Source organism: Alosa alosa, chromosome 15 (assembly GCF_017589495.1).
Source record: "Alosa alosa isolate M-15738 ecotype Scorff River chromosome 15, AALO_Geno_1.1, whole genome shotgun sequence".
Lineage (NCBI taxonomy): Eukaryota > Metazoa > Chordata > Actinopteri > Clupeiformes > Clupeidae > Alosa > Alosa alosa.
The window spans coordinates 5619639-5641192 of record NC_063203.1 but is presented as its reverse complement, the minus strand read 5'-3'; the positions used below and the strand labels follow the sequence as shown (position 1 = coordinate 5641192).

The following is a 21554-nucleotide window of genomic DNA, read 5'->3' as shown; positions in this document are numbered from 1 at the left end:
GCAGGCCATTCCATAGCATCAATACCTTCATCATGCAGGAACTGCAGACACACTTCAGCCACACGAGGCCTGGCATTGTCATGCATCAGAAGGAACCCTCATTGGATCAATAGGATTCAGGTCTGCTCAATAGGATTCAGGTCTGGGGAACGGGCAGGCCATTCCATAGCATCAATACCTTCATCATGCAGGAACTGCAGACACACTTCAGCCACATGAGGCCTGGCATTGTCATGCATCAGAAGGAACCCAGGGCCCACTGCACCAGCATATGGTCTCACAATGGGTCTGAGGATCTCATCCCGGTACCTAACGGCATTCAAGGTACCTCTGGCTTGCACAAGGAGAGCTGTGCGGCCTTCCAAAGAAATGCCTCCCCAAACCATTACTGACCCACAGCCAAACCGGTCGTGCTGGATGATGTTGCAGGCAGCGTAACGTTCTCCATGACGTCTCCAGACTCTGTCACGTCGGTCACATGTGCTCAGGGTGAACCTGCTCTCATCCGTGAAGAGCACAGGGCGCCAATGGCGAATTTGCCAATTTTGATGTTCTCTGGCAAATGCCAATCGCAATGCACGGTGTTGGGCTGTAAGCACAGGCCCCACTAGTGGACATCGGGCCCTAATACCCCCCTCATGGAGTCTGTTCCTGATCGTTTGAGCAGAAACATGCACATCAGTGGCCTGCTGAAGCTCATTTTGCAGGGCTCAAGCAGTGCTCCGCCTGTACCTCCTTGCACAAAGAAGGAGGTAGCGGTCCTGCTGCTGGGTTGTTACCCTCCTACGGCCCCCTCCACGTCTCCTGGTGTACTGGCCTGTCTCCTGGTATCTCCTCCATGCTCTGGACACTGTGCTGGGATCCAGCAAACCTTCTTGCCACAGCTTGCATTGATGTGTCATCTTGGATGAGCAGCACTACCTGAGCGACTTCAGCAGGTGATAGACACCGCCTCATGGTACCTCCAGGGGTGGGACACTGACAAAATGTGAATGTGACCAAAACATCAGCCAGAAGGGATGAGGGCAGGGATGTCTGTGGACACCACCAGCAGAACCACTCCTTTATAGGGGGTGTCTTGGTATTTGCCTCTCATTTCCACCTGTTGCCTGTTCCATTTGCACAACAGCAGGTGAAATGGATTCACAATCAGTGTTGCTTCCTAACTGGACAGGCTGATTTCACAGAGGTGTGATTGACTTGGAGTTACATTGTGTTGTTTTGGTGTTCCCTTTATTTTTTGAGCAGTGTTTCACTGCAAAGTTTGCTTCTCTGAAAGACCTGAGCTCCCAGAATTGAAACTGTGGACTCTTCTGCCTCTTCTCACACCAGTCTTCCCAACTTAAAGAAGTATGGCCTTGATCGATATTCGAGAGAGAGAATAAATGATATTCGAGTGAGAAAGAGGATCAACAATATTCGAGAGTGAGCTTCGATAAACGATTTTCGAGTGCAGTCCAACTATTTCTTGGAAACTAGCCTTGAAATAGATTTCTTTCTTTGCACCATTTATTTTGCCATGTTAAAATACATACAAAATGATGTCTAGATCATGTAAATACGCCCAGCCATTAAAGTTCTACAGCAAAAAACGTTTTTCTTACATTTGATTTGGCGGCCATCTTGAAAAATGGCCGCCATGTTGGATTTTCAGGTGGCTAATGTGCTTTCCTCAAAAAGTAGGTTCTAGTGATTATTCATGCCAATTTTGGTGCTTGTATCACAAAGTGAACGATTGTCCTGGAATATGGACTTAACCTGCCGCAATAATGGGCAGTATTTCTAATACATGTATTTAAAATACATATTTCAAATACAAAATACTATTTTGTAATTGAAACACTTGAAGCGAAAACTAACTAGTTCAGAAAATTGAAATAGTCTGGCGAGGTGGGGACACGGGTTGGCACATTCCCAGCATCCAGTAGGAACCTGCTGCATCTTCATCTTTTCTGTACATAAATGTAAGCACTGTTGCAGTAGTAGTGCAATATTTAGAAAATGTACTCTTGTTTCATCCATGGTTTTGTCTCATCTAAATCTGACCATGGAGGAAAGCTGAAGGTGATTGCTGATAGGCTGTCCCAATCAGTGGCGCCTGCACAATCCAATCACATTTGAGAGGGAAACAACAAATTGAGGGTTTCCAGGATTTTCTTTTTTCCTTTTTTTTTAGAAGAAGTGTATTCACGGTTATGGATATAAATGTAGTGGAGTAAAGAGTGCAATATTTTCCTCTCAAATGTACTTGAGTAAAGTCATGAGTACTCCCCAAAAATGATACTCGAGTAAAGTACAGATCCCTCAAAATTGTACTCAAGGACTGTACTCAAGTAAATGTACTCCGTTACTGTCCGACTCTGGCTATGCCATACAAATTAATGGAGGATGGAGGATATTGGTGGATTTCAAAATTTGACAGCTGTGGATTTCAAAACTTGAGGTTGTCAGAGAAACTTCAAGAAACATGTAGATAGATAGATAGATACTTTATTGATCCCCAGGGGAAATTCAAGAAATGTATGTATTTATGTAATAAAATGCACAATAAATATGATTTCATGATGTGAGCAAACCTGTTTCTATCATTCTTGTTCACATCATACACTATGCGAAATGGTAGTTAATCCACTCTTTTCTCCAATGAATCAATTTATCATTCATACATTTCATGCATTTCCGGTCTGGATATCCTTGAAAAGAATATTGGATGGAAACATGGTCTTCCCAAAAAATTATCCACTAGATGGAGCCACTAGGGCTTTAAGCCTAGAACTTTCTACACAGTAACTAACAATACCCATACACATCATCTGTGACAAAACCATGAGGAAGTCACACTGAGAGTAACATTGGCCTGTGTTAATCTACTGTGAAAGAATATTAAGTAGCTTTTGTGTTTTTGCTTTTAACTGTCTTTTATGGCTTTTTAAACTTCTTTTGTCTTGTTGAAATGAAATGTCAGTTCAACAATACATTGGATGAACCGTGGAGCAGGCAGTGTTGCACTTTTCTTCTCTCCTTCTCTTAAATTGTCTTGTTGAACTTAATTATTTCAATTAGTGTCACTATGGCGACCTAGTTCAGTTCTTGAATCTGAAATGTGAAATATTTGTAAACTGCTGTGGACAATCCTGAAAACAATTTGCAGAACACCATTTCTTACGGAAATATAGCTTGATTTATTGGGCCCAACATTTCCCAACATGTCCTTCATATCAATACAGATCTACTGTTATATTCAGTTAAATGTCTGCTAAACTTTTCAAGATGATGTACTGCATCTGGGCCTTAAATATTGTTATCTGTTAGTTGCTCAAGGCAGCCTCAGCAAGTCAGTCAGAAACCATATATGCAATACACAAATTTGCCTTCTTATTCTACAGCTATACACTCATGCCATTTGAATAGGTGACCTGAAGTAAAGAATGTTTTCTTGGAACAAATTTCATGTCAGCATGCTTAAAACTGACACGATGAATGACACTGAAATTGAAACTTTTTTCTGCCCGGTTAGACACAGGGAAAAGTGGACCTCATGTGCATTTTCAGAAATACTTTACTCTACATTTTCAATTTGAATTACTTCTGAAATGTAGCTATATGATTGTAATAAGACTGAATCTGCAGAACCATTTCCTATCCATACTCTGGGCTGTAACACTCACTTGACAATCAATTGACTTTGTGATTTATAATGACTGGCTTCATATTACAAACATGCTCACCTGGAGACTTTAGATTCAACTATACAATGAATATTCAAAGAATATGAATGAATGCTGGTTTTTATTGATGTTTTATGTATAGTGTTATTGATGCACAGATGCAACAACTTTTAATGTGAACCTTTAGTGGCAGAATGTAAAACTGTATTCTTACTGCATCTCTGGTACATCAGGGTTTCGTAGCTTGTTAATGACCTCAGATAGCATGCGATTACACAGGGCGGCATACGGATTAAGCAGAACAGCCTGCTGCTGTGCAAACTTGCTGCCCAGTGCAGCTGCCTGTGTAAAATCCTGTCTTGCCTCTTCCTTCTGGTTTCCCAGGCGAAATAAGAGACCTCTCTGCACCAGGGCTTGGCATGCAGTGCGCCCCGTTCCTCCACTCAGAGCAATGGCACGCTCAAGGTCCAGAATTGCTCCTGAAGGGATGAAAATACCATCAGGCAATAAATAATTCCTAACGTAATGCTTCAGGAACGAGAATGATTCCAAATGCTTTATAAGTTTAGCATAGCCCACATTATTTATTGTCTCAACACAAATACACAAAAACCCCAGAAGACTTAGTGGAAGAATCCTGATTAGACTACATTTCTATCATGACACTGTTCAGGCTCACCTGCTGTGTCCCCTTGAAGACGGCGTGTTTGGGCACGGTTGTTGTAGGCCGAGGGACGCCCTGGCAGTAGCTGAATAGCCTTGTCAAAGCACTGTAGTGCTGTCCGGTTGTCTCCAGACTCTGCAGCTGACACCCCCTGCAACTCCAACTGCTTAACTTGAATCACCAAGCTCGGGTCAAATAGACTGTCTGTGGCAATAACAAAAATGGGCTGTGATATAGATTTTGTACATACCATAACGAAGTGCAGTTTTGAGGTATTCACTAAGAATAGGGATTATATGGAAACATCCTCAGTCCTCAGCTATACTGAGTGCTTTACCATACAGTTGTCATCTGTAAAATGCGTAAAATATCCAATGATATGGTAATCATGCAACAGTAACAGTAACAGTAACCTTCTGTACTTCAAATACCTTTTAAATGGCAATTGTCAAATCAGAAGCAGAGAAAAAAGCCTGGATATTTAGGATGTTCAAATGTAATTACCATCATCAGCGAGATCCTCTTCTTGATTTAAATGAGGCACATCCCCAAATGGAGTGTTTGGGTTGAATATTGCCTGTAGTACAGCCTTATCATGTGCCGTGGCCATTTTTTGTCAGCGTGATGACTTCAAGAAAGTTTCTAAGCCTGCAGTGGGTATTTTGGTAAATTCTCCTCCAATAGTGTGTATATTCAGCCAATCAGAAAAGGGGGTGTAGGCAGGAGGACTTTGAAATCCTGAGAGCACATCTGTATTTGCTTAAGAGAGAAATGCTATTGTGGGGTGAGGGTATTTCACTTAAGCAGTGGAAATATGCTGCTTGAATGTCTGAATAATTCAGACTTTCACACAGTGCATTCAGAAAGTAAGGCCCCTTCACTTGTGCAAATTTTGCTGCAGCAACCTTATGATGAAATCTTTCTATTTGTTTTCCCTTCATCACTCCACACTCAATATGCCATAATGAATGTTTTCAAAAGTTTTGCAAATGTATTACAAAAAAAAAGAAAAACTGAAATATCACCTTGAGATAAGTATTCATCACAACAATGACAGCACACATCTGTTTTGTGGTGAAAATATTCTGCCTTTTAAAAATCCAACTGTAATCCAAATTACAGTTAAATCCGTGACTTGGAGACACTTCCAGAAACCTCAGCTGAAGGTTCACATTCCAAAAGAACAAATTACCCAAAGCACACAGCCAGGACAACGTGTGGCTTTAAAACAACTTTCTGATTATCCTTCACTGGTCCAGCCTGAGACCTAACTTGAACCCAATCGAATATCTGTAGAAAGAGAGAGTAACTGCCTGTCAACCGACGGACCCCATGCATCCAACCTGACAGAGCTTGAGAGGATCTGATGCTAAATCCAGGTGTACAAAGCCTCTGTCATATCCATCTTTTTACCCACCTCTGTATTCTCTCACTCTTAGCATACAGTATAGCATAGATATATGTGAGTTTATATGTACCAACCCGATATGTTGGTGTGTGCTCTTTCAAATTGCTTTTTCTCAGTAGAATGTTATAGTGACCTTGCATGATCCATTGCTCTCTGACAGCATGAAATGATCAATAGTCTGTCACCCACTAAAACAGAAGCCCGTGGGAATTCATCTGTTTGATCTTATTTACAATTAAGAATATTCTGCATTTCTGTTGTTAGTTTTTGTTGTTTTACATTTTGGTAGATGAGGTTCTGAACAGTTGTAAATTCATCATGGACTTTGTAAATTCATTCATGGACTGTGAATCCATGATAGCCCAACATCAGGTACACCCACTGAGGAAACTCCTATGGGTTTGTGTCAAATTAAACAGCAACATTCTGAGCAGCAGTATTGTGTCATACACCAAAATCAGCCCAAGGACCTAACTGCCTGCATTGTTGTTAAGGATTGTGGGCATTGTTGTAGGAATTGTGAGAATGAGATGTTATAATCTAACAAAAGCAATCAACTGATTTTTTTCCAGATTTACCACATTGCTTTTCTGAAATCTGCAACTGATATCTGTGCATTTTCAGTTCTTAATGTGTGCACACGGTGCTTTGAATGGTTCAGAGTCCTATACACTTCAGCCTAAATCATACCAGTTTTATTATATCTTGAGTTTCTCAGGAGCTTCATATAACCTACAAGGAGGAAGTTCTCACACACAGGAAGATAGGGGAGCAGGACCTGAGTCTGACTGAACCACTGAAGACTCCTCTACCTGTGGACACAAGTGAGTTTAAAAGAAAGAATAGCCAATTATTATCAAGAGTGCCTCTTATTAATACTAGAGAACAAAGTGCATTATGTCTCAATTATGTCCTCACACAGAGGGAGATGACAGAGCAGGACCTCAGTCTGGCTATACCTGTGGAGACTCAAGCAGGAGAAATCAATGACAAGTAACAACAAACCAAACCTAAAGTCATCCAGGATAGAGGGTCCTGATTATAACTAATTAGTCTAACAATTAGTGGCACTACCAGTCTCTTTTCTCCAGTTTAGTGTAGTGTAGTGTAGTGGCTTGGCTCCATGAGTGTGGCGGAGAGGGCTAAGGCAGGGGTTAAGGACACAAGTTACTCTCAGCAGATGAACATGGACACAGGTGTCTAAGATACTGATCATTACACAGAAAATTAGGAGGATGTTGTGTAGCATAAAGAGAAAGTTAGTAGCCTATACTATTACTATTGACCCATTTAGATGATTATTGTGTTTTTTGCTTTACAAAACTTAATTGTATCATTCAGAACTGCAACAATGTTCTTTTCATTGAATTTTGATACATTGATAAAATAATAATAGGGTCCTCTTTGCCTTCCTACAGAGTACAGTGTGTGTGTGTGTTTCTTAAAGTATAAGGACAGGAAATACCTGATGTCAAACTTCATCGCTTGTCATCATAATCTAATTAGTACTTGTGTATTCTACATCACAGCGTTGTTATCTTAGTAAATTTGTTGCAGGCTTCAAACATCCCAGGCTGTCATGTGAATGTGATTTGCACTATTTTCATGAATTTTCCAGTCCATTTCCTGAGTACATTACATTTTGGAGTAGTTTTCTGTTCTTTAAAATGAATTGTCCTTGAGAAGAAGTGATGATGAGAGCTTCTTTCATCTTCTTTTTGGGAAAGATAAAACTGTCCTTTACTTCAGTAGCTCACACCACAAAACATCTGACATTTAACAGGATGCCACTGTGCAGGAAACATTTTGTGGGGGTGGAGGATTTGGTGGAGGGGCATTTGGTTGTGAGGGTTGAGGATTGCTGACTGGTACCTCGAGCCAACAGAGCTTGGGGGGCTGGAGCTGACATGAAGCTGTATTGCGTGAAACAGTATTGAAAGTTTGCGAGTGACAGTGCACATCTGTTTTGTGCTGAAAATATTCTGCTTTTTAAAAGGTGTAATCCAAATTGTCTAGTGTATGCCATCTGAAAGAATGAAGAAGAGTTAAATTAAACAAACTTGTTCACACCTTTCCATTTCATTATATCTAGATTTACATTAATGTGTTACATTTACAGTTCCATGATGCATGTTGCCATACTGAAAGTGAACCCTACTTTCCACAAAGTGGTGTAACAAAGTGGTGAATTTTCATGTTGTTTTATTGAACTTCAGTCTCCAACTACATTCATATTTGTATTGTAGGCCGTTTTCTTATTTCTGGGCCCCACTATGCATGTGTGTGGTTCTGTAAGCAAATAAAATCAGCAAGATGGCCATACAGAGGGCGCTAGACCCCAGTTTACTTTATGGTTGAAGAGCTGAGCTGGATGCCGATACTTTTACGCACAAGCCATATTACTAATAAAACAATAGAGCTTAAGATAAACTATTCACCAATGAAGAGATATAGTGTCACAAAACTGGATGTCTCATACACAGGTTTTTTTGCGGGGAGAGGGGAAATCGACATCGATGTAGGTTTTAAATGTGTGAAACGGACACCTTTATTTGAACAGGTTTTGCCTTTTTCTTTCTTATATTTTAATACGACAATTAGACAAAAACACCACAAGAGACTAATAGATAAAATATGCCACGCTGACACCTTTAGCCTACTAAATATCCTGCAGCTCGAAAGCACTGCATCCATGCAAGATTTTCATGGCGGCGCTCACCTCTTAGGCTGCTCGCTTAACATGGCAGTCCATAGACTTTCAAGCCCCTCCTTATCTAACGTCACTCGATTCGGATTTTTTCCTCAGTGGTGGTTGTCAGCAACATCATAGCAGTCCAGGTTGTGGTGTTATTGTTGCGAACTCTACATCTGTAGTAGGCTTTTGCCGAATGACAGACACCTATCATAGACTATTTTATTTCAATGGTTAGAGGCGCGATTCAGCAGACCAGCGTTTCGTAGCAGCAGTCTCTTTCCGAAACAGTTAACTTGGACACTTGATGCCCTCACAGTGCACAATAGGGGATCAACTGAACTTTGAGGAGCTTTCACCTGGACCCGATCTGAAGGAAACATCAAGCATTGGGGAATATCAAACCGGGATACTGGCGATCGAGGTTGAGGATTAAGAAAAATTAATCCGTTTTCTGGAAGTTGTTCCTGAAACATCGATCGGGAGATCCCCATCCCTCTCGACAGAGACCCTCCGTCCGTGACTCCCCGAAATCGTGAGGGGGATCTACGCTACCCTGCAGAAGGCTGCTGGATGCATCAGAAGGGATTGGTGGTAGATAGAGGAAATGCATTGTCTTTTTTTATATTTGTAGGCCTGAAGTGATATTTTAAAAACGAGTATTACACCTCAACGTATTGTTGCTTCACCAGAAAAAACTGACCCCTCACTGTTGCCTGCATCTGTTTTTAATGAGAAGTGTTTAATAAGCAGCGTGAATACCTGGTGATAGGTTACGCAGTGCAGTTCATTTTGCGCTCTTTAAAACGGACTTGGAACCACGAATGACTTGTTATTCTCCGTTACTTTTAATGAAAAAACGGTGCATATATTTCATTTAACGCTGAGCTTGAATTAGTGCTGAAGTTGCATGCCTAACCGTACAGATCCAACGACATAAGAAGTCAACCCTCTCACTGAACTACGGATAGCCTTGTGGAAACGAATTGGCGCTATGGCGATGTGGGAAAGTTTTTGGATAATAGGCCTAGTCCTGGCCACGAGTGCTCAAGGTAAGGATGTCTGTTAAAACCTGTTTTATCGTATGTAGTCTCTCTCTCTCTCTCTCTCTCTCTCTCTCTCTCTCTCGTGTATGCTGGGGGAGGGGGTCCAGGGAAGAAAGCGGGATTGATGCCACTCATAAGGGTATAAAATAATGCAGCCAGATGGCGATAGAGATGTTAGAGCCATCAGAACCTTCATATAACTTGATACGGTACTTTTAAATTTGATACGGTACTTTTATTCCATGATTAGATATTTGATGACATTTTGAATGCAGTAGATTAAAACACATTAAATACACTTTTTGATATATTGTTACATTAAACAAAATTGTTTAACAAAAATAAGATAGACTACGCTATACTCTCTACCATTGTCTTGGTTTTATTGCTGTAATCTTGAGGAACAGCCAACTGGCTTGGTAAAGGCTAATAAACTTGGCCAACCAAAACAGCAGTCCTGGCTCAAGATCCTCTGATCCTTGTGATATGGTCTTGGCCTGAGACAGCTCTAATTTCTACTAGGGGAACTATTAATTTTGTGCTGTCACACATATGTAGCACATTGTCATTGTCGTGCATAATGGTGTTTTCTTATGTCCCTTTGTTCAAATGTATTTACAAACTACAAGGTTGAAAAAAAGATTTTTCTGTGTCGGCCCCTCACAAAACAAATACAGGAGTGTCATCATATAGGCTAGTTCAATGCTATCAATCATGACTTTTTTTGGAGTCAGGCCCCATCCAGCCGCATTTTCCTTGGTAATCATACGCAGATGCATCCATGTACTTGCTCAAATCATAGAAGCGAGTTACATAATGCTACAGTGGTTACGAATGAGAGCTTGAGTTGGTAGGTATGCTACTCCTGTCTTCAGCTCAATTGTAGAGGGACCTATCAATCAAGGGCCAAGGGACCAGCTTCTCACAAATATGAATTCAGATAATGAAGTTGTCATTGCAGCCATCTTAAATGGCTTTATGATATGGAGCTTGAATTTCATAACACATATTTTTCAGCCACCTGTGAAAGTTTCATCTAGTGTTGGTTAGTTTTGTTGCATAGCCCGACATGACAATGTCTCTTTAGTTCCAATTTCCATTCAGTAACAGGCTAAATGCTAACACAAGCTAACTAGGCAGAGGAGATGAAATGCTTTGAATGGACTGTTCTGCTATGGTAAAGTTTTGAGCACAAAAGGAAAACAAAGAGGAAACATTTATGTTTAAACATCCAGCTGTAAACACAGATGCTTGTGGGTGCATTTGGTAAACTTATTTTCTCTCCACAAGACAGCTTATACACTGATTCTACATGTGACTACATTTTAATTGGATGAAATTGTTTACACAATCAGCTGAAGAAGGACTGGAATGGAAATGTTTACTGATGTGCTCATATGTCACTGTGAATATGGCATTATTATCATTTTGTTTTGTAGATGGCACATTTTCATAATATCTTCAGATTAATAGAAATATATTCATACTTCAGTGCCATCTTCAGTGTTTTTCTATATCTGAGATGGCCATCTATAGGCTCAATGCCATTGTCCTTAAGTGATGGAAACAGAGCCATTAGACATGGGCGTGCCATGTGCATCCATTTGGCTTAGGAGAGAAAAGGAGTGTTGGTAGTTAGTGATTTGTATTTCAGGTTGGTAAGACACTCCTTGTAAAGAGGGCAAGTGATTGTCCAGATCTTGGCCCTGTAGGCTGGAGTGTAAAAGCAGATGAGGGCTGATTCAGCTCCCCTGGTGAGGCAGCTCTGACTCCCTGCAGAGCTGATTGTTGTCATTGCCAAGAGGAAGAAAAGCTATGGCCAGACGGGTTCAGATTTGCAATGGTCATGATGAATTTAGAGGATTAGACGTCTTGCTCATTAGCTCCGGGTAGCTGGCTTTGGTTATCAAGTAAGTTCACCTGTATTGCTCATCGTTACCAATGTTTGGGATTTTTACAACGTGGACAGGATATCAGCTATGATGTGCATGCATTTGCTAATCATGTCTGAAGTCCCTTAAACATATGTCTCTCTATCAGATGCAACATACAGCAGCTATATTGGTTGCCTTACATGAAAGCAACTTGATAATAGACTCATACTGTAACTAAAATGAGTAGGTCATGCCAGAGAGGTCTTCTGGATGGCCATACCTTTAATCAAACATATCAGTCTAAACACAACAGTCCCTGACATTCTGTCTGAGAAGCAATCCTTTTTGAGCAATGGTTGAAATAGACTTGCAATGACACGTTGAAAATGTCTTATCCTCTGTTGTGCCTAGGCTCTTTTCAAGGTTGTTGGGTTGTTGACACCACTAGGTCTTTGCCCTAAAACATTGTGGAAACTTAGTATCTGCTTTGTCTTCTCTTTTATCTTTTATCTTGTCAATTGCCACTTGTTTTCATTTCTCTTGACATGGGAAGGACCATTGTCCATTAAAATAATTCTGTATAATTCACTTTAGAATATTGTTTAATATCAAGCTAATGCATGCTTAATGCTTAAACCAAGAAAGAGTTAGACCCTCTGTGGCAAAATAAATGAAGAGTATCATCATATCTGCCCCCCAGTCTTCATCTTAGCCAGATTAAAACAATTTACCACAGACAGGTGGCCTAGTTGGATTGTAGGGAACAGGATTGAGCCTGTTAGTGCTAAATATTATTTGTGTAATATGTGGAACATTAAAGGATAAACCATTTTCAAATGTTTGTTTAATCTAGGAAACCTTTAGGGCTTATAAAGGGGAATTACAGTATGTCTGGGCCTCACATGCCTTGACAGTGACCTTGAGCATCTGAATGCTTTTTAAAGATCCTTCATTGTTATCAGACACACACACACAAACACACACACTCTCTCACACACACACACACACACACACACACACACACACACACACACAAATTTCTCACTCTGCCCATTTTAAGTGAAATGCTCATTTTTTTCATAATGTCGTTCTCTTTTAAAGGTTGTATCAGCGATGGCGGGGTAACGTCACTTCTGTTGATGTTCAAACAAAACAGAGAGCTAGCTCGCTACTCCCTCCCCCTCCCTCCCGTGCAATTGAAACTCTCCTAAACGCACATCTCGTCGGTTATTAGTTGGAACACTTTATTTTGCCTTTGAGCGGTTGGCAACACTTGTTGGTAGCAATTATTGTGTGTACAGATCTTGGAGCCTAGGCTGCCTACAGAGACGCGTTTTTTTTGACGGCCTGCTTATGGGGCAGGCAGCTTGCGGATCGTTAAGAAAGATTAGATGAATGTGATCATTTATGTTTGGGCCTTTTTTGGCCTGAAAACGCTGATACAACCTTTAATATTCAGAATACATTCATCACTGTGAGCTAACCCTGTTCCCAGCTCCTGATAATTGGGGTTATCATTTTCTTTCACAAGGTGTTCCATCTCATTTCAACAGATTGAGACATTGTCTGTATGAGCAGATTCCATTATCTCCCATATTTACCTTGATATTCCACACTCACGTACTGTAGGCAAATCGTAGTCATCACTCTGAGATACAACAAGATAAGAGGAAGGATGCTCTGCAGTTTGGAATTGATCCTGTTGCCTCCCCACTGGGTTTAGTGCCAAAGTAACTGATGTAGTCTAGTATTGATTAGACAGTCTCCTATTCCCTCGCTACAGCCTTTTCATTTAGAGAAAGACCTGAGTAAGCCAAATGGCCGGCTCAACCTACCCACCTGTATTAGCCAGTCTTCACTCACACATCTCTCTCCTCTGCCCCTCCCATCAGGCCCAGGAGATTAATGGAGAGAAACAAAGAGAAAGGAACAAGGAAGGATAGAAAGACAAGGACGGTAGTGATTGGTTTACCAGACTCCATTGCAGGGGTCTGGTAGGGAAAAGACAAGAAATATACAGAGGTTTTTCTAGCTAGTTTTGGTAGCTAAAACTATAGGCCACAGCCTATAACCCTAACCCTAGCGCCTTCCAGGCATTGCTGCCTTGAAGTCAACAATGGGGGCCAAAAAGACCATATATCAATTTGAAGTCTGGTTACCCCTAAATCATGTCTCAGCTAAGCATTGGTATTACAGGTATGTAAACAGATCATAAACAAGACAATAGATTACTCAGAATTGTAATGTAAAACAGGTATCCATCATGCAAATTGATAATAAACAAGTCAACACAGCACCAGGTATAATAAAGTAAAGCCAGTGTAGTTGTGTAAACAAGCCTGCCATTCCTCATGGGAAGGGCTTACTGCACTCTCACTACAGCTGGATCTCACAGCTTTTTTACATAGGTTATGTTGTCAAGATAAAACTACAGTTTTTCCATATAATTGCAGCTTAATTGGTAGCTCTTTGCTTCAGTGACAAAATACAAAACTTCAGTTTGTCTAGTAGCAATGTATATGTGTAATGCATGGTTAGAAAGGGGTTGGATGGGGGTTACAGCTGGATAAAGGCATAAAGTTGAGGAATTGTAGATGAGTAGGCAGGTTGCAGCAGCTCCCTGCAGTAAAGACAGTCTGGAACAAGAGTGGAGGCTTGCAGCTCTGTGTTGTTCTTGTTCCATCAGCTCCTTCTCTGCATGCAGTGGTTTACAGATACAGATTTTAGTTTGCGTGTCTTATCTCTTAAAAGCTCTGATCTAGTTAAACTTCAACTTCTCTTCACACACTGTCAAAATCTTTTGTGTTCTCACATTATTCAACTCTTGCTCTGTCATTGTCAAACTTTGATCTATGGAACCTTCTCTGCCATAAACTCACATAATCACTATACAATTGTCCTTCATAGACTACAGTATAACATATGTGCACAGTATTATAAATCACTTAAACACTGGGTTGATTGCATGGGGAGGTGTTTGACGGCGTGTGAAGGGAGATCTGCGAGTGTAAGTGCTATATTATGTGTGTGAGGGAATGTAATGGTGTGCAACAGACTGAGGTTTGATAGTCAGTAGGTGATGGAAATTGAGTACAATAGTGAAAAAGTTCATTCATAGTGAATGCATGAGTGGTGTGAGAGAAGTGAAGTGGCCTAAACAACCTCTTAGTGTTAACTTGTTCTGCTCACCTCAACCAAGAGTCTCTTTGTCTGGAGTCCTGACTCTGTGTCCACGATGGCGAACCTTTCCAGCTATAGGGATTAGCACTTGTTGTCTATTGATGTGTGTGCACAGGCATGCTCATGTTTGTCGGCATGTTTCTTTCACATATTTTTTTTTTACTTTTATGATGTGCAGTTAAGTTACCAGAGTTACCTGATCTTGAAGACAAAGAGATCATTGTTTCCATAGCTTTAAACAGTTTTCCATAGATTTGCCTTTTGTAGAGCGATAAATGTGCAGACACCCGGATATCTCAGGAAGAAGGAAAAAAAGGTTGTATTTGTACCTGAGCTGCAACAGCCGTGCAAAGCTCACTGTAAAATTACTTGAAATATTGCACATCCGTGCAAGGGGCGAAGAGATGAGGGCTTTCCACACCATTCTAAAAGCAGTCCAAATGGAGCTGTGTTACAGCCTGATTTACATGTTTGTTCTGTGGGGGTGGTGTGTGTGTGAGTGAGTCACAGGGGGAAGGGAAGGAGAGGCCATGCTGCTTTGAACGGAGGCATGGTCCAGGAGCGACTGGAGTTCACCACAACATTGGATTTCTGGCAGCACCACTGTTTCTGAGCACCTTGGGACCTTGGGAAGGAAATTTGCACAGCTCTAAGTTAATTCAGTTTTTCCAGCTCGCTGGTTAGATTTTGCAGTGGTTTGTAAGGTACCTAGAATTAAAGCTGAAAACTGGCTCATTCTGTGTCAAATAACCAGATTTTTAAAAAGGTTGGTAGGGGTGCCAGTATTTCATATACATGGTGCATCTACAACATTTTTTTAAATCAGACAGAAGCAGTATGCATGTTTTTATGATAAAGGTCAACGTAGAACACAACTCAGGAAATTCTTAGATGGAGGGAAGATAGGTAAATTTGCAAGGCCTGACCCAGTGCTCTACACCTGTACCATTATGCATGCGTTTTAATATTGCAAACTGTTTGTAAAAATAGTACACTGCATCATACTCTGCACTGCTGAAAACATGTTAGGGATATCCAGCATATACCGTAGCATTAATGCACTAATGCACGGCTTCTAAAATCGTCTGAAGTCATCAGTATGCAACGGCGGACTTCCCATGTGTGTAAATTGTGTGATGTCCTCTCTATATGTTTATTAATTAGACTGCAAGGAGAGGAAAGGCAATCATGGCGAGAGAAGCACTCTTGTAGGGAGTAATCTGGATTCTTGACCACTGAGGACATGAGGACGTGTGTTCATGATGGAGAAGGTGGAAAGGGTTAATCCGGCTGTGGGATTTTTGCCCGTGTAATTTCAGGATGTTTTTTAAATCAGATTTCTTTGCACTATGTTGTTGTTATAGAATTACTCTTGCTAAGATTGTAATGTTGCATTTTTTTGCATGAGGAAGCTTTGATCTTGCGTATAGCACCATCCTTCCTGTTTCCACTCCAACACACAACGCTGGCTTTGGAAGAAGGAAGAGAGTGGAGGACATTTGTTTTTGCTGGATGATTAACTGCTCTGAGGCAGGGATGCACTGGAGCGTGTGTGCATGCGCCTGCACCCATCTCTCTCTCTCTCTGTGTGTGTGTGTGACTGTGTGTGCATTGGTCTGCGCAGGCGCATACATAGGCGCATTAGTGGCTCTGCAGCACTGCAGAGGTAGACGCACGTTCCCAGCCCCTCTCCCCCTGATCCTGACCCACTTTCCCCCCCCAGCTCCACTCTGCCTCTTTAATTGCAGATCAGCACACTAACGCCATCTGCTCAACCGGGGCCAGTCGCCATGGAGACGGCGGGAGGCTTTTCAGCTTTATGGCAGCGCTGACCAACAGGGGTTTAGGGGTCAAGGGGGCAGAGCTCAGACCACAGGCAGCGTGAGGGGCACTAGAGCTGTGTGAAGGGGATGCCCTGCTCCGTGGGCTCCGAAGGGCTCCCCTTCCCCCATACCGCTCCTAAGCTGCAGCTCTGTGGTTAGTCACAGTCACACACCTACCCACGCAGAGCACATTCCCTGAACCCCAGAGTGGAAAACCCTGCGACAGATTGTATCAGCAGGTCCTCCCATTAGCAACAGTTTAAATGGTGGTTCCAGCCTGTTGACCCTCATTTGGTGATTGGGTGAATTTGTGTGGAAAATCAAAGTGATAATATGTGAAGGGGTGAGACCAGATTTACCCTGTTGGACTGTCATTCAGCCATGTTTGCTTTGAGGAAGTCTCTCAGAAATGCTTGCGGTATATCTTGAAGTGTGTATGTTATTGTCTCAAGTATTGACATGTGTCCTGACTCATCATGATTATGGAGGGGGCTGGGTCTGGGAATTGGCTTGACACAGCATGGCTCAGCACGCCCACACGCTCCTAGGGAGAAAAGACAACTGTTGACCCTTATGGAGGTGTTGTGGGCCAACCTCAATGAAATGCTGACAAAGGAACTGACAACCCCAGTGAAACGCTGACAAAGGGGTCTGTTGTTGTTGTTAGGCATTGTACGTTATCAGTATGGTGAGTGTAGCACATCCGGATGTGTAATAGATAGGCTATGTTATTGAGTGTGAGCACCTACACAATAAGACTTTTGTACTAGCACTGCTTTAAGTTTCCAACCAATAGCAAAGAATTTACATATCCCTTCAGGTCAATAACTAAAACAAGACTGTAATTAATTTTTGATGAGGTCTTATCATATTTTTCCATCATATTCTTCATCCTATTACATTTGAAAGTATGCTGCTGATAAGGAAATGGTCATGGCATCACTTATGTTTTCCCACTCTACTCTGCCTGTCTGAATTAGCAGGCTGATTCAGCACCTGAGCTGCTTTGTTTGCTGATGAGGACTAGCACGTGGTTGTGATAACTGGACTGCTTTGATATCGGGCTTCTGATACAGAAAATCAAAGTGAAACGACACGCTGGGAATATGGTGAAGGCAGCATCTGTGGGAGATGGGGGGGGGCGTGTTCAGGGCTTCTCCAGCCCACATCTGGACACAGCTGCTCCGCGGAGGTTGCAGAGCTGCACTGTCTCCATGGGCTTGGGGGGGATTAGGCTCCCTGGAGGAGTAATCACACTGTAAGTGAATGGAGGGAAGATTGAGCGATAGGAAGAGGACGAGAGATGTTGATGGCATGGCCTTTTGGGAAATAGATGTGCTAAGACACAATCCCTAGTTACTTACAGGAGGCAGGCCAAATGGTGGAAGGTGGGAGATTAATTGTATGATATATTGATTGGATAAAGATGTCAGAGGAACTTTGACATTCACCATTGCCTTTGGCTCAGGATAGGGATCAGAAGACTCCCATCAAAAGCTGAATATCATGCCAAATGTATTGTTTATCTTGCATTTGCATGTATTAAGCAAACATAACAAACAAACATACCCAACCTTTAATCACTAACAATTAACTAACAATTACAATTACTAACAAGTACACTAACAAATCACTGACAACACTTTTCACCTACAGAATATTGTGAAAGTTACGTTGTATCACATTTATATTCACACAGAATGGCACGAGGCAAGATATAAAGTATGTGGTCTCTGTTGAAGAAAGCAAATAGAAAGAGCTGAGTCTGCCAACCAAAACAGGCAGCAGCCCTCTCACAAATGTTACTGAGAGGCCTCTTTGTGCAGACAGACATTTGTGTGGAGGTTTTGTTTGTTGCATTTGGTTAGACATGTATTTGTGTGTTTGAGCACAGTGGCACATAAGTATTCATTAGACGTTTGGGGCATACCATAATGGAAACATGAAGAACAAAGACAAGGCCTTCACATTAAGCTGCAAGCTGGGGAACATTCTCATATGTTCTAGAAAAATATATTCACTGAATTCTAGAACCCCTTAATGATGCCACAGAATGCTTTAAAGGAGCCAGAACCACGCTTAGTCCCCAGTGGCCATCTACCATTACAATAGCCTGATTCATTCCCGCAACACAGAATGTTGTAATCAGAATGATATAATCAGTGAATTCATGAAATCAGTGGTGCAGTGGTTATTGTGCTACAGATAAGGGAGTCTGTAAAAACACATTTGATTATAAATAGAATGAATTTCTGGCCTTTTGGCCTGGCAGTGCATTAAGCTATTGTGAATGTCTTTCTCTTTCAGGTGGAGATACCTTAACCGAGTTAAGATGTTCCAGTGACTAGGGTGTTGCAATGTTCCAAAGTTACAATGAGAAACAGGACTAAAATTTAGCAAAAACAAAAAAGAACACACTCTTGAAACACTGTTGTTTTCTGTTACTATTTTAACTGTCATCAGTTTAAATGATCTGATTTGAATTTGAACAATGCTTTCTTTTTCCCTTCTGGTTCTCTGCCAGAGCAGCAGCCATTTATTTGCTGCCTGAAAAAATGATGATGAATTTATTAACCGTCTGCAGTGGCCATTTTATTCCTCCACCTGACATTCTCTTTGCAGCACCTCTGCATTCTGCGTGCACTGACTGTATCTCAACCAGGGATAGTGGCCTGAAATGTTATGTGAGCACTGAAGGTTACATATCTCAGAGGCCAAGGAGAGTGCTAATTGGTGGTCAGATTAAATATCAAATAGAAATGTGTTCCATGGACAAGCCTTCTGAATGTTTCTGCAGGACTCCGCCATGTTATCTAACGCCTCCCCACTCCATTCACAGATGTAACACGTCAGAATGGCTAAGCATCGTTCCCTTAAAGTGACACAGTCAAGAACAATATCCAAGTGGCATCACAGTGATTGTATTTGTAGTACCCCAAAGAGGCAGGGCTTCCCCTGTTGCATAAATGCTGTTTAGGTCTTTGGACCACTCAGTCTAGAGCCCAGCGTTCTGGAGCTACGCGCTGCTGTGAGATGCTGTGCTGTTGGCGAGGTGATCCTGCTCAGCAGGCTCTTAGAGCTCGGCCCCTAGAGCGCTGGAGGAGGGATGTGGTCCTCCGCTCGGAAGGAGGTCACGTGTTGACCTCATTGTTCGCACGAGCAACTGCACTCGGCAGAGAATGGCTCCCCTCGAAACCTTCGTTTCTCCCCCCTCTGCATAAGATCGTCAAGCTTATCAGAGCATTTACCTCTAACTGGCGGATTTCGTTAGCGTTTTTTTTTTTTTGGTTCACTTTTATTACTTGCATCTATGGAGCGGAAGTGATGGAAGCAAAAACTGAGGGTCCCTTTTATATCAGGATGAGAGGAGTGATATTAAATATTTTTTTATCCCCAGGAAGAAGCTGTCAGAGTGGATTACTACACTCCGCCACCGCTCACCCCCACCCTGCAGCATCTCGTTTGCGCAGTCTAGCATTTTTGAACATATGAAGGAAGGCGAGCGAGTAGAAAAAGGGAACTGAGCACGTGGAAATCAGCAATAGAAAAAACACATTTCACTCTTGTAAACAGAATTTTACAATGGCTGTGAGAGTCTCTGCACATTGTAGTAAACAGATTTTGTTCAGTCTGCGTGCCTTCTTCCCACACAGCCAGTATCAGTATCCACTCTCACCAACAAGTCCCACATCAATCTGCCCCGTCACCATACAGAAAGCCCTTCCCCTCCATGTGCCACTCTTATTTACTGTAAATGTTCTTCCTCCACCAATAGAAGTGAAGGTCTTGCAACCTCTTCTGTATTGCCTCTGGGACACAAGCTTACATTTATTTTCCATATAAAAGAAGGTTCTGTATAAAAGTTTATTATGTGTCCCACACTAGAGTGGGGCTGTCTGCACCAGGGAGCAAAATGTTCCCTATTTTTCCCTTTTGATGTGATGACATGTGGCATGGTGTGTTTACCAAGGGCAGAGTTACTCGTTTGGTACTTGTTGTCTACCCCCAACCGATTCAAACGCTCGGCAACTCTTTCTATTGGTTGATATTGCAAATGTTATGACATGTTGGTTAAATCACACGGATCATTTGGATACCTGCTATCCACAGAGGACATATAGCAGTATAACCACATGACTATCCTATATGTTTTCATTCTTTATGGTTTGGCCAATGCATTGCTCCACATCAGATGTTGATCTGAAATCCAGATACTCTAATCATTAGACTGCTTTTCTTGCAGCTAGTTCGATGGAACTTAACAGCTTTATTTTGTGTATAGTTTGTGTGTACGGTACAGAGGTTGTTAAACACACAAAGTATTTTACCAGTATATTTTTTCCAGTAGTCATTGTGTTATTTGGTTTTACAGACATAGCTACAATTCTGCTAATCTGGTTAGAACTCAATGGCGCAGGCATAGAAATACATGAATTGGCATTGGCCAGCATGATGTCATTAATCTACGTTCATTCTGAAAACACGGAATATGGCCCAGAGGAAGTGTTTTGCCCATTGCAACTGAATGTAAACACTCTTGCAGGATGTGGTCGCAGATGGCTATAATATTAGGTGAGTTTAAGTGCACAGAATGTGTACAAGAGTGTTGTTTATTTTCATTGCCTTTCCATTGTATTTTATTGCACTCAAGCAAAAAAAAAAAAAACATTTTATTATTTTTATGTTTATAATCCTTGTTGGAGAAAGTTTTGAGAGATCATATTCTTGATTCTCCAGGTCTGTGAAAAAAGACGGGCATTAGTAGTAGTGAGAATTAGTAGCAGTGAGAATTAGTAGTTGAGACAAAAATATGAAGCTTTCAGGTTATTCAAATGTATAACCTTGGCCAGTGTGCACGATCCTTCATCCTGGGACCTGTCACGGAAGTGGCCAAAGTGGTTAATGGGGAGTAGAGCTGTGAGTGCCATTTGCACACCTCCAGCCCACAGTCATAAGTAAAAAAGCAGTGATGCCCCAGTTAGCCCTATAAATACCATTTCCAGTGCACTGACTCAAGCCTGCTCCCATGGGATGGGAAGGACGAGCTACACAAATGTAGATTAGTAAACTCGGAATAGACATAAAGCAAACCCAAGAAAACACATACATACCCTCTCTAAGGGGGATCAAATATATCCTCAGAGACTCTGAATGAACAAGAATAGTTGCCTTAGCACTGCATCAAATAAACAGCAACAG

General features: G+C 41.6%; 2 protein-coding genes across 6 annotated transcripts in view; one reads left to right on the top strand and one right to left on the bottom strand.

Moving 5' to 3' along the window:
* Nucleotides 1-3770: 3770 nt before the first annotated feature.
* ttc36 (tetratricopeptide repeat domain 36) lies at nt 3771-5008 on the bottom strand. The gene is made up of 3 exons (XM_048264883.1): nt 4837-5008; nt 4348-4536; nt 3771-4147 (listed from the first exon to the last, which is right to left on the bottom strand). The coding sequence occupies exons 1-3, from the start codon at nt 4940-4942 to the stop codon at nt 3879-3881; spliced, it is 564 nt and encodes a 187-aa protein (XP_048120840.1). The 5' UTR covers nt 4943-5008; the 3' UTR covers nt 3771-3878.
* A 3480-nt stretch (nt 5009-8488) lies between these two features.
* The window catches only part of nectin1b (nectin cell adhesion molecule 1b), a 75321-nt gene continuing 62255 nt past the window's right edge, over nt 8489-21554 (top strand). For 3 of the 5 annotated variants that reach the window (XM_048264289.1, XM_048264290.1, XM_048264292.1), the window contains exon 1: nt 8489-9484. In XM_048264289.1, the coding sequence (XP_048120246.1) occupies nt 9427-9484 (58 nt within the window). In that variant the 5' untranslated portion in view covers nt 8489-9426. The remainder of the gene's footprint in view (nt 9485-21554) is intronic. The other 2 variants (XM_048264291.1, XM_048264293.1) reach the window with 2 other exon arrangements.

What these genes read in the sequence shown, in the direction of transcription:
- ttc36 (XM_048264883.1), bottom strand. Translation starts at nt 4,942, where the DNA reads ATGGCCACGGCACATGATAAGGCTGTACTACAGGCAATATTCAACCCA. An exon ending in AGAGGATCTCGCTGATGATG is followed by an intron (nt 4,537 to 4,836) that starts GTAATTACATTT and finishes TTATTGCCACAG; the next exon opens with ACAGTCTATTTGACCCGAGC. An exon ending in TCTTCAAGGGGACACAGCAG is followed by an intron (nt 4,148 to 4,347) that starts GTGAGCCTGAAC and finishes TCATCCCTTCAG; the next exon opens with GAGCAATTCTGGACCTTGAG.